Source organism: Saccostrea cucullata, unplaced genomic scaffold, assembly GCF_032062105.1.
Source record: "Saccostrea cucullata isolate Sc308-1 unplaced genomic scaffold, CSIRO_AGI_Scuc_v1 ctg98, whole genome shotgun sequence".
NCBI classification, from domain to species: Eukaryota; Metazoa; Mollusca; class Bivalvia; order Ostreida; family Ostreidae; genus Saccostrea; species Saccostrea cuccullata.
In genome coordinates this window covers 95,860-107,865 of record NW_026928385.1, presented here as the reverse complement: position 1 = coordinate 107,865, position 12,006 = coordinate 95,860, and the positions used below count along the sequence as shown (strand labels likewise).

At 33.9% G+C, this 12,006-nt stretch overlaps 2 protein-coding genes across 2 annotated transcripts in view; one reads left to right on the top strand and one right to left on the bottom strand.

Moving 5' to 3' along the window:
- Window positions 1–2,208: 2,208 nt before the first annotated feature.
- On the top strand, window positions 2,209–5,091 carry LOC134277426 (uncharacterized). Its single transcript, XM_062759757.1, has 2 exons — window positions 2,209–4,236; window positions 4,647–5,091. Exons 1-2 carry the CDS (start codon window positions 2,562–2,564, stop codon window positions 5,015–5,017), a joined length of 2,046 nt encoding a protein of 681 aa, XP_062615741.1. The 5' UTR covers window positions 2,209–2,561; the 3' UTR covers window positions 5,018–5,091.
- A 2,688-nt stretch (window positions 5,092–7,779) lies between these two features.
- LOC134277425 (solute carrier family 13 member 2-like) overlaps window positions 7,780–12,006 on the bottom strand; it is a 31,328-nt gene continuing 27,101 nt past the window's right edge. Inside the window, exons 12-14 of the mRNA XM_062759756.1 lie at window positions 11,203–11,364; window positions 10,972–11,109; window positions 7,780–8,335 (exon numbers count right to left, since the gene is read on the bottom strand). Coding sequence (XP_062615740.1) covers window positions 8,120–8,335; window positions 10,972–11,109; window positions 11,203–11,364 — 516 coding nt within the window. The 3' untranslated portion in view covers window positions 7,780–8,119. The remainder of the gene's footprint in view (window positions 8,336–10,971; window positions 11,110–11,202; window positions 11,365–12,006) is intronic.

Sequence of the window (12,006 nt, the reverse complement as noted above, 5' to 3'; positions counted from 1 at the left end):
TAGCACCAACCATACAAAAGTGAAAGTCAAGGTTCAATTTTTTTTTTTTTCAAAAATAGATCAAACTCGAAGATCAACGTCTAAGGTTGAAATTGTTAATATTGAATGAGCTCTTGTAGAAAATATTCCCCTGAAATATAAAAGCTCAAGCACCAACCACTCAAAAGTAACTTTAAGATTTTCCTCCAAAGTGAATATTTTTTAGAAGAGGGTCAAACTCGAAGGTTAAAGTCTGAGGATCATAATATTATTCACACAAGTACTACGAAGTCGACATAAAAAATGCTTAAGTTTCTGATTGACAATATCTATGTTGTTTTTAGAGATCAGGGCTTCCAACAATCTTTTGGAATTCTTTTGGGTACCAATTGCGCCCCGTTCTTAGCAGACTTATTTTTGTGTTCATATGAAGCAGAATTTGTACAAAATTTTATGTATGAAAAGAAGAAAACACTTGCTTTTGCCTTCAACTAGACCTTTAGATATATCGACGACGTACTGTCAATTAACAATGGTAATTTCCATTCTTATGTCGATACAATTTATCCTGGTGAGCTTGAGATAAGATACCAAAGAGTCTGACACATCTGCTTCATATTTAGATATTTAACTTTAAAAAGAGGTTAATGGTAATCTAACAACCAAGCTCTATGATAAACGTGATGACTTAAACTTTTCTATAGTCTTACTTATGCAGCAATATACCTTCATCACCTGCATACCGAGTTTATATATCTCAGCTGATTAGATACGAAAGAGCGTGTTCTACGTCTGAACAATTTTTACAACGAGGTAAATTATTGACAAACAAGTTGATGAAACAAGAATTTCAGCAGGCTCGTTTAAAGTCATCATTTCGTAAGTTCTATGGTCGATACAATGACCTTGTCAGCAAATACAATTTATCGTTGAGTCAAATGCTGACTGACGTTATTCAAACTAACAGTTAGATCTTTATTACACTGAAATGACGACGAATTTTTCCGTTATTTCCCGATTATGACAATTAAGGAGCACACGGCGGGTGTGACCGGTCAGCAGGGGATGCTCGCTCCTCCATGGTACCTGATTCCACCTCTGATGTTTTGGAGGTCCGTGTACATTGTATGTTGTGCTCATATTTTGTATTGTTTAGGGACTTTTGATCTGGAACACCGTTCGTTATCTCCATGCATATATTTCATTGATACATAAAGAAACCTCTAGTCACAAGAAAAAAATTATGAACTATGAAAACGCGAGCATCAACATTCAAAAGATGTGGCTGTAATGGTCAAACTCCAAGGTAAAAGGGCCAAAGTTGTTATGTAACCCAAGAAAGCTACTCATCATATAGAAATATAATTGTGATATATAGAAGTCATAGCCCAAACCGTTTAAAAGTTATGAGCAAAGTTCATTTTTTTTAATGGGACATACTCCAAGGTCAAGAGATCATATGTGATGGCACCGAAAGAAAAGTCTGAAAAATATATCTTTTTTTTTAATTCTAAAACAATGACATGCAAATATTTCTTATAAAGCTGATAATCGTCACAAATATAAATAAGTTAAGTATAATATTTTAACAGTTCTCGGAATATACTAGATATAAAATACGATTTGATGGACGTGGTCGAATCTATTTATACCCCGATAAATGTTTAAAAATCATACTTATTTCTTAATTAAGCGTAACATTTTTTTTTTGTCTGCTTTAACATACGTTCTTAAGAAATGATAAAATCATAGTGTACGCGTACTTTTATCAGTAAAACACTGGCGACAGACAATGACTGTATCTTAGTCTTAGAATAGAAAGTGCAAGAAGTTATTCCATCTTAATTGGACTAAGATTACAAAGGCCTTGTACCTCCAGTATATTGCTGTATTAGAGGTGCCCGTGTTGGTCTTAGCTATATCAATATACAAAATATTGATTATAATCTTAGTCTAGGTGTTTTCTATTAGCAGATAGGTAACAATGCAAGCGGAATTTTAATTGATTTAAAGTGGCTGAACTTTTTCAGTAATAATTAAATTTACAAATCACTTGATCTCTCCAATCCCTGATATACCTGTGTTAATTGGCACAAAACACTTTCACACGACAGTCTAAACAAAATCTCCCCTGGTCTGATAGACTCGTATTGTCCTTGGTTTCGCCAGCTCTGAGACAATGCACTTTGTAATTAAATCATGTATACTTTCTAGTGAGGTAAATATAAGCTGAATTCGGCTGTTTGTTCGTGATTTTTTGTTTACTTACAATAATAATAAGGTACCTGCTTTATATTATTGATCTGACGTTATGTTTGATGTTCGGTTTCTGTCATTTGTGATCCAATAGAAATCGTAGACAGCGGCGGATTATAAAGACGGTTCTGCCGAGATAAAGCACTTATTGTCCAGTATTCTAAGATGCAAAGACACGCTCGATGGATGTTTAATATTTTCTTAATATTAGCAGCAGTATAAGATATTCTTGTTGAGCATTTCCAGATAAAAGGTGTCTAGCAATGGGTTTAGGATCCTTGAAGGATGATAAGACTTCGTAGTTTGCTGATTTATATAGCAGCAATATGTCAAAGTCTAAAAACTACGCTATGGCCAACTACAACGGAAAAGGCCGGTCCTCAATGAACGGTGAACTTTTATATATGCTGAAAGATTTACGGAAATCGGATACAACCAACAACGGAATACGCAACAATCGCATTGCTAAAATAAACAGGGATAGAGAAATTGACAAAACTCAAAAGGAGCAAATGCTTCAAGTTTCGAGTATCAAGAAAAGCCAGGAAGCCATTTATAAAACTTTAGTGCGTGTAAACAGAGACAAAATAAAAACAACAAAAGATCGAATCACCAACACACATGAGGATTTACGTACACGAACTCAAAAGCTGCGGCTTAAATTGCTAGTCAGAAAGGTCGTCGAAAAGTTCAGGGAAAATGTCCAAGAGAAAAAGTTACGAAGGTATGTGCTATTGGACAAGTCTGATGGGAACGAAATTAAAGTAAAAATTAGTTCCCTAGTGTTCAACAAAGAAGATAAAAATATAATAAAAGAAGAAAAGTACAAGGAACTTTCACTGAGTGTAGACTCACTGGACCGAGAAAACTCTGAAGAGACATCACTCTCTCCTGTTGACTTAGAGAAGAACAACGAAATGGTGGGACAATTGAGCAGACCGACCTCTCGGTCGTCTTTCGAGGACGCCATCACAGCAGAATACCTCGACAGAGACAATGACGCGTACAAGGACAAGGAAGATAGAGAGGATCAGATGATGGACATACACGAAGGAGGGGTCACCATTAAAGAATTAGAGTCACTGAATGACAAACCAGCAACCCCAGCAAAACGCACGATAATCGTAACGTTACCAAATCTATCATCTGATCTCACACCAAAAAAGAAGAAAAAGGAACGGGCTGGGGCTTTTGTTGGAACGTCAATGAAGTATAAAGAGATGTACGATTGTTCGAAATGTGACATAAAAGAACCAGAGAGAGGAGGGAAAAATACCCCAAATCCAAACAGAGCAAGAAGCGCCCGATCTTCCTCCAGCGGGGGAAGCTATAAAATGGACGAAAATAATTCCAGACTGAACAGACTAAACGACCTGCCTTCACTGAAAGTTACCCTTGATCAAATTAATTCAGGTACATACTCAGCCATTTTTCAGAATACTAACAATATGTTAAATAAAGTAGAACATTTTCTTAATACTTCCATAAAGCCGAGGAATGAAGAGTTGTCTAAACCCCAAATGGATACACGGAAGGAGGATGTCGAAAAAACAAGACAAAGAAAGATAAATATCAGAAACCATCTGTTTGAGACATCCGGAAAACTATCAGGACGAAGTATACCTATGGTCAGAGCGGAAGATTCAGAAATGGAGAAACTCTCTGTGATCGGATTAAACCCCAAAAATGGTGACAATACAGAGGGCAGGGTATCATCTCAATCTGTCAATTCGGTGCAAAGTTCCACATCTTTGTCAAAAAGAATGAGTGTTCAATATATAAACCGAAAGAGGGCCAAAGCCAAGCAAGAGAGATTTCCCAAATTACAAGAGAATGTAAATGAATTGAAGGAGGATCCTCCTATTGTTTTCGTGGACACGAAAATGGAACAATCCTTGGAGCAAGAGATGAAATCTCAGAGAAGATTAATAAAGTCGGAATATACAGCACGGGAACTTCAACGGGAGAAAAGGGATGAGTCGACCAAGAATTTGAAAAAAAGTAAGTTTTTCAATAAAGGCTTCAAAACTTTTATATGTAACTTCAGTTCATTCAAGTATGATTAAAAGATTATATATAAATGCATGCGCTTAATTGAATTAAACACTTAGTGGAAACCGCCTCTATTGTGTTAATCGTATCAATGATCTGCACAATATGTAATCAAGTGAATTAATCACTTATATTAATTGCATGCAGATTTGGATATTGTGGTTTTTAAAAGGTTGAAGGGTTGCCCTGCCCCATTTTGTATGTCCTTCTGAACTTTTGGTGTTCGTACAAATTATCTATTTTCTTTAATATGTCCTCCACTAGATACTTGATTTATATGATACCCATTTACTTTTTTATCGCTACACTGTGCATTTATATGTATCATCTGTATGTATGAAAACGTTGACTTTATATAGAAGACGGAGAGAATCATTCTCGGCAAAAGTCACAACTTAAAGAATCCAGGAAGCCGCCAGAGGCAACCCCGGTAACCAGTAAAACAGAAAACGAAGAGCAGGAAATAAAGAAACCGTCCAACATGTCGGAATTTGTGTACAGAGTCTTTCTAAGACAAAACCAATTTTCCAAGCTTCCATCCTACATGGACCCAAGCGTGGAGGCTTTACGTCACTGCCGGTACCTACGTCACTACAAACGCATGAATGTAGCTGAAAAGATGGCTGCTCGATATGCTAGAAATTCCTGCTGGCAATCGAAACCTTTTTCGGTACAAGAAGAATTTCGGACAATGAATCGTCTTGGGCTTGTACCATCATCCGCCAACTAATCTCTAAAACGATATTGTTAATTCATGAACTCACATCCCATATTCACTGATTTACAAATTGACACACGCAATGGTATTATTATACCCCCACTTGAAAAGTGGGAGGGTATACTGTAATCGGTATATCCGTCCGTCTGTACGTCCGTCTGTCTGTCTGTTACGCTTTGGGGTACCCATCTCTTATCCGCAACTCAATGCAACTTTAATTGAACTTTCACAGAATCTTTATTACATATTCCCATTGTGCGAGGTGCACACTCTACTTTTTGATCCGACACATATTTTGGGTTTCCCCGCCACAGCAAAACATGGATTTTTCCATTATAATCATATGGGAGGCGGGGGGGGGGGTATCATTTAGTGAGCTCATTGCTCACAGTACCTCTAGTTTTGAAATTGATTTCTTCAAACAAGCTTAAGAAATCGTTTTAACTTTTTAATATTAATGTATGTCTAGCCGATATACCGAATTCTTATTTTAAAACGCGACATTATATTCTTACAGAATATTTCAATAACACATCCTGTATGATAAATTTAAAATTCTGTGCACCTGAGATACCCAGTTTTTGAGCAATTTGTTAGCTCTATTAAACACACAATAGTATCTATTTATTGAAGAAATTATAAAATATTTACTTTAAAATGTAAATGGAGAATATTCCCTTTTTAGTGTAATGAAATTGTTTACTTTATTTTGAGTCTTGTTTACTTGAGGTTTTTTCGCAATAATTTTTCTTTGTAGTGACAAGTATATAAAAATACTCAAAGAGAGCAGACAGTTTCGTTAAAATTAATTCAACAAATAAAACTGATGGAAAGCAATTTTGTTTTCAACACAATGTACATTTTTGTATTTGTCAGATTAGTTCTCCTAGCAGTTGATGTTATTGCAAACTAGTCGATAAATTTCGTCTTTTCGATTTATTTTTTTTTTCAAGTATATATGATATCTACATGTGTTGAAAAACAACAGAGATTGCTGCTAGATTTCTTTGAATTTTTGCTTTTACTTGGTTACATTTAATTGGCAATGTAAACATAATTTCTTATTTTTAGTCTGGACTTTCTGTGTGATTTAAGTTTACCTTTGTTTACTAGTCATTTTTAGTGAATAAACAATAAAATGTATTTAAAATGTAAATGCATTTATTATTAACATTAAATGTGTAAATATTTTTTTAAAGTGCTAATTCAATGTTTTTGTTTGTTTTCCTTTTTAAAAACAAACAGTGTTTAGATATCAATGTTTGACAAAGAGTGATTTGTTCATTAATATTATGAAAATTTGTTTTAGGTCTATGATATTATGAAATAGAAATTACGCATATTTACCTTTATTCAGGTAGGCAAATATCATTCATGTCTATCATACGTTTGAGATCTAAAGGACAGCGCAAACTGGGCTGTTAGAATGCTTACATTTGTAAAGTTCAGTATATACAGTGTTCTATCCAAGGAACACTGAATTTAACTTCCATAGAATTGTCTATTAAACACACACAAAAAAATTATTATTCAACCTTCTCCCTCAAAAGCTTGATATTACAGGCTTTTCGATTACATTAACAGCTGCTTTTTCAATAAAAATGGAACTCGAAAGTTTACTTACCTTGTCATTGGTCATTTGCAAAATTATCTTGTTAAAAAGCATTTTGATTGTACACACAAGTACTCTGAAGTCGACATAAAAAAGATGCTTGAGTTTCTGTTTGACAATATCTATGTTGTTTTTGGAGACCAGGTCTTCCAACAATCTTTTGGAATTCCCATGGGTACCAATTGCGCCCCGTTAATGGCAGACCTATTTTTGTGTTCATATGAAGCAGAATTTGTGCAAAATCTTATGAGTGAAAAGAAGAAAACACTTGTCGTAGCCTTCAACTCGACATTTACATATATCGACGACGTACTGTCAATTAACAATGGTTATTTCCATTCTTATGTTGATACGATATATCCTGGTGAGCAAGAGATAAAAGATACTACAGAGTCTGACAAATCTGATTCATATTTAGATATTTTACTTGGAAAAGACGTTAATGGTAATCTAACAACCAAGCTCTGTGATAAACGTGATGACTTTAACTTTTCTATTGTAAACTTTCCTTACTTATGCAGCAATATACCTTCATCACCTGCATACTGAGTTTACATATCTCAGTTGGTTAGATACGCAAGAGTGTGCTCTACGTATGAACAATTTCTACAACGAAGTAAATTAACAACAAGTTGATGAAACAAGATTTTCAGCAGGCTTGTTTAAAGTCATCATTTCGTAAGTTCTATGGTCGATACAATGACCTTGTCAGCAAATACAATTTATCATTGAGTCAACTACTGACTGGCATTTCTTATACTAAATGTTAGTCCATTATCTATACACTGAATTGACGACGGATTTTTCCGTTATTTCCAGATCATGACAAGGAGCACACGGCGGTTTTGACCGGTCGGTAAGAGATACTCACTCATCCGTGGCATCTAATCCCACCTCTGATGTTTCGGAGGTCCGTGTTTGCTCTTCTCCTATTTTGTATTGTTTTGTGGACTTTTGATCTGGAATACTGTTCGTTATCTCTATATGTTTCAGGTATAATTTATACGGGCAACATCCAGCTAAATTTGTTAGAACTAATTTCATACATCATAAGTTTACAAGTGAAAAAAATCTTTTGAAATTGATTTATAATTTATTTATTTCTTAGTATAAACATCCTATAGCATATTACAAATGTACAAATTTATATAATTAGATAATAAACGGTTGTACATAGATTTTAAAGTGATAGAGAACAACAACAACAACAACAAATGATGATAATGATGATGCATGACAGAGGATATACAACAATAATTACACAAAATTATTTTACAAATGTAACAAATTTAATATTAGACGTAGAGGCAGATTTATGAATTGTTAGTAATTTCTTTTCAAAATCTTTTAAAAAATATCCTACAAGATTACAGAGTTCCTTGGGTATATTAGCAGTAATGAGCTGTATAAATTTTAACATTGAATAAATATTCTTAAAAATAAAACGAGATGGCGCAATGTCAAATTCTGAGAAACATATACGTGTGGATCTGAATACACTTCTACGTAGTTGTCAGGGAGTCTACACTGGTTGTATACATGACTGTTGTACTGAATGGTAGCGATGCTGCAGAAAGATTTCCGCCAGAACTGTTGGCAATTTTAGCTGCAAAGATAGCTGGCATGGTATTTAAGTCGTATATTGCTGATCCCCAGGTGTTGATTGCAAGAGTAAGAGTCAAAATGGCGATAATGTTCATAAATATACCAGTCAGAAACTAAAATAAAAATAAGAAATAAATTTAAATGAATTTTCTTTTAATTAAAAAAATGATTTTATTCATTCTTTAGTAAAATTCTATAAGGACCGTAATGTAGCCTAGTCCGAAATATCTGAAGTTTTCTAGGCTTTTTAAGATTTTGATATTTTACGTGCCAGGAAAACGTCAGAATTGGCGCCATTACGAAAACTGGGAATTCACGGCCTGCAACCGGATGCGGCATTCTCGAGTTGATTTTAGACAATTTGTTGAAAACATTTTAACAGACTGATGAGATTTGTTAACATTTCGTGCATTTTAAAATCTTGCAAGTCCTGTAACGAAATGTGGAGTGATATTTTCTTTTCATTAATTTTAGTGAGTACTATAAGCATATGTGCTTCTGATAAATTCTGATTTAGGCATTTAGTTCGGTTCACAACTATTTAAAATCAACTCCGGTTGAAGACAGCAAAATTTTCAGTTTCCGTAAATGCGCCGGTTCTGACGTTTTCCTGGCATGTAAAATATCAAAATCGTTAAAAAGCCAGGAAAACGTCAGATATTTCGGACTAAATGTAGCCAGGTAGCACGAGTGCTAGTAAATACTTAAGAAAGTAAAAACACACTTTTAACGATAGGTTCACAAAGACATCCAAAATTTGCTTTAAAAGTTTGGATCTTGTGACCTCTAAAAGTCAGTCAATCTCAACTCATTACAATATGATGGTGAATTTAAATAAGTAAACAGCTTTAAATGTATTTTTTAATTTGACCTTGATCTCTCAGAATAAAGGTGGATAAATGCTTTAAAATAACAGATACTTTTAAAACGTTTTATATCATTACAGTTGTATTAAAACTCCGTGTATCGCAATACCCATCGTCTCAAGCCACGGTTCGGAGTCCACAGCTCTTCCCAGATTTGGAGAGGATCGCACAGGGGCTTGTTACGAAATATCTATCTTCTTTTAATAAAGTTACCCCTACTATAAAAATACACAAGGGAGGAATCTAAAAATAGGAAATTCGCTACTACAAATTTTAACCGGACTTTCTTTGGTGTATTTTTATAGTAGGGGTAACTTTATTAAAAGAAGATAGATATTTCGTAACAAGCCCCTGTGAGGATCGTACATTTTGGCCGTGGTTTGCGACGATGTGCAATACCGGAAGTACCCGTTTTAAAAGTTTACGAAAATGAATCGAATTGTATTTCTCAATTAACTACTAAAAGTAATTTATAACTTTTGAGGACGTTAAATCAACCGATCTTCAATTCTATGGTCCCGTGGGGATCCGGGTTAGAATAGGTCCTCAGTACCCCCTTGCTTGTCGTAAAAGGCGACTAAATGGGGCGGTCCTTCGGATGAGACCGTATAAACTGAGGCCCCGTGTCACAGCAGGTGTGGCACGATAAAGATCCCTCCCTCCTCAAAGGCCGTAAGTGCCGAGCATAGGCCTAAATTTGCAGCCCTTCAACGGCAATGGTGACGTCTCCATATCAGTGAAATATTCTGGAGAGGGACGTTAAACAGTATGCAATCAATCAATCAATTCTACGACTGAAATTATATTTTGTTCTATTTGTTCTTAACGACGTTCGATCCTGATATTTAAAGTCTTAAACTTTTTTTGTCAAGTATATTTTTAATTTCTACATACATAGCTTAATTAAAATTCAAATCAAAAAATGGGGGTCAATATGCTTCTTTTGGCACTACAGTACATTAAATATGACCTTTTTGCAATGAAATTTGTGTCTTAATTAAAAATTACATCTTCGACGATTTCCCTGCAATATTTTTATATAATTAAAGCACGTAACAAATTGAACTCTAAGTCTGTTTAAAAAAAGACACTTTAAAATTGTGACTAAGAAAAAGTTTTAAATTGCTTCGCATAATCAATTATTTGACCTTTCTGCACTAATAAAATGTGATTTGTCTGGCATTGAAAATTTAACAAGCAAGAAAATTATTTTAAAGTCTTAAACTTTTTCTGATTTTAAGGAAATAGGTCAAAGTTATCTTGAATATTTAGAAAAGAACATCAAAAGTGGGGGTATATGATGTAAATTTCCAGATATTACTAAAACAGTGTCAATTTTACGTTAAAATCGGCTAATTTTTTCCCCGGATTTTCAGAATATATATACTATATTTGTCACACTTTGTTGATAGAATTCATAAGAAATAATTTAATAGATATTTCAGAACCAGCATAACACATTTCACTGCAAAAAACAGCTTTGTGTGCAACCAGCATGGAAAAATAGGAATCCAAAATAAACAGTATCGTTATAGTTCAAAAGAGAAAAACGGATCATTTTCGTCTAAAAAACCTTCCGCCACAAAATATAGTCCCTAGTTTAATTCTACTTGAATAGAATTTAATCGCGGTTTTTTCGTTGAATATAGTTCAATTTGCATTGTATAATTCAGATTTAATGTTATAACTTAAAAATGATGCAGAATTTTATAGATAAAGGACATGACCAAAATTCACTCAAAAGCTCAGGATCGAACGTCCTTAAAAAAATACCTTAAATTCAGTATCAATAATTAATTAATATAATTGTAAAGGACACAAAGACACACAATCAATTAAAAAAAAAACTCTCTGCAATTGTTGTCAGAGGATGATTTCGATACCATTTCGGGTATTTTGATGAATCCAGAGGAAAAAACGATGGCGTTTGGGGGCGTGGCTACTGGAAGACAGAAGGCAAATGAACATGCGATGGTTGCGGATATCATCAAATAAAGGGGATGAAGTCCAACAGAGATCGCCTACAAAAACAGAAAAATCAGTTCTTGAATATGATATTAGTGGCTAAGAATGATTACGAATGAAGGAACGGCAGAATAAATTTTAATTATTACCAGCTCAAATATAATTGGCATAATAAGAGATGCTATGGCAGTGTTGCTGGTGATTTCTGTAACAGCCGACACTAACAGACACACCAACAAGTTCATAATCCAGGGATCCAAGTTCTCAAACACTTTCAGTTCACATCCAATATAAGACGTTAGACCAGATATCTATGGAAATATATAGACAATATACACTTTTATTTTATCTTTTGTGTTATGTATTTGCTCCCTTTTACAAGTGATACTCGGTAGGACATACTATTGCATGCAGTTTCTTTAAATATTCTCCACATACATATACTAAGTATTTCATTTGAATATCAATCGAGGACAGGATAATTGAAAATGAATATTATACTCTAGCATGTATATATCGATCAAACTTACTTCAAATTCGCCTACGAGAAATATGAAAAGTAAAAAGAGAAATACGATGTAAATCGGATTCTCAACTTTAAAACTCAAAAAAAAAAATCTTAAGAAAATTTGGAATCAACAAAATTTTTATAAAGTCCACAACATCAAAACGCACGACTTTTCAACACTTTATAAAACCATCTCCTACAATACATTACATTTTTTTTTTACTTATCTGTTTATTGCTTGCAAAATTATTTTGTTAAAAAATTTTCAAAATGAAAGTTTATATTTAAAAAGGTGTCTTATACTGATACATGTACATAGTTTTAGAATGGTGGGTTAAATTAATTATTCCCATGTTTTATAAATCTCAGTTCTCCCTGAATGTTTAGATCCCCTCTTAGATTTACCTGTATTCTATTCACTTTAGGATAGAAAATAATGAAGAAC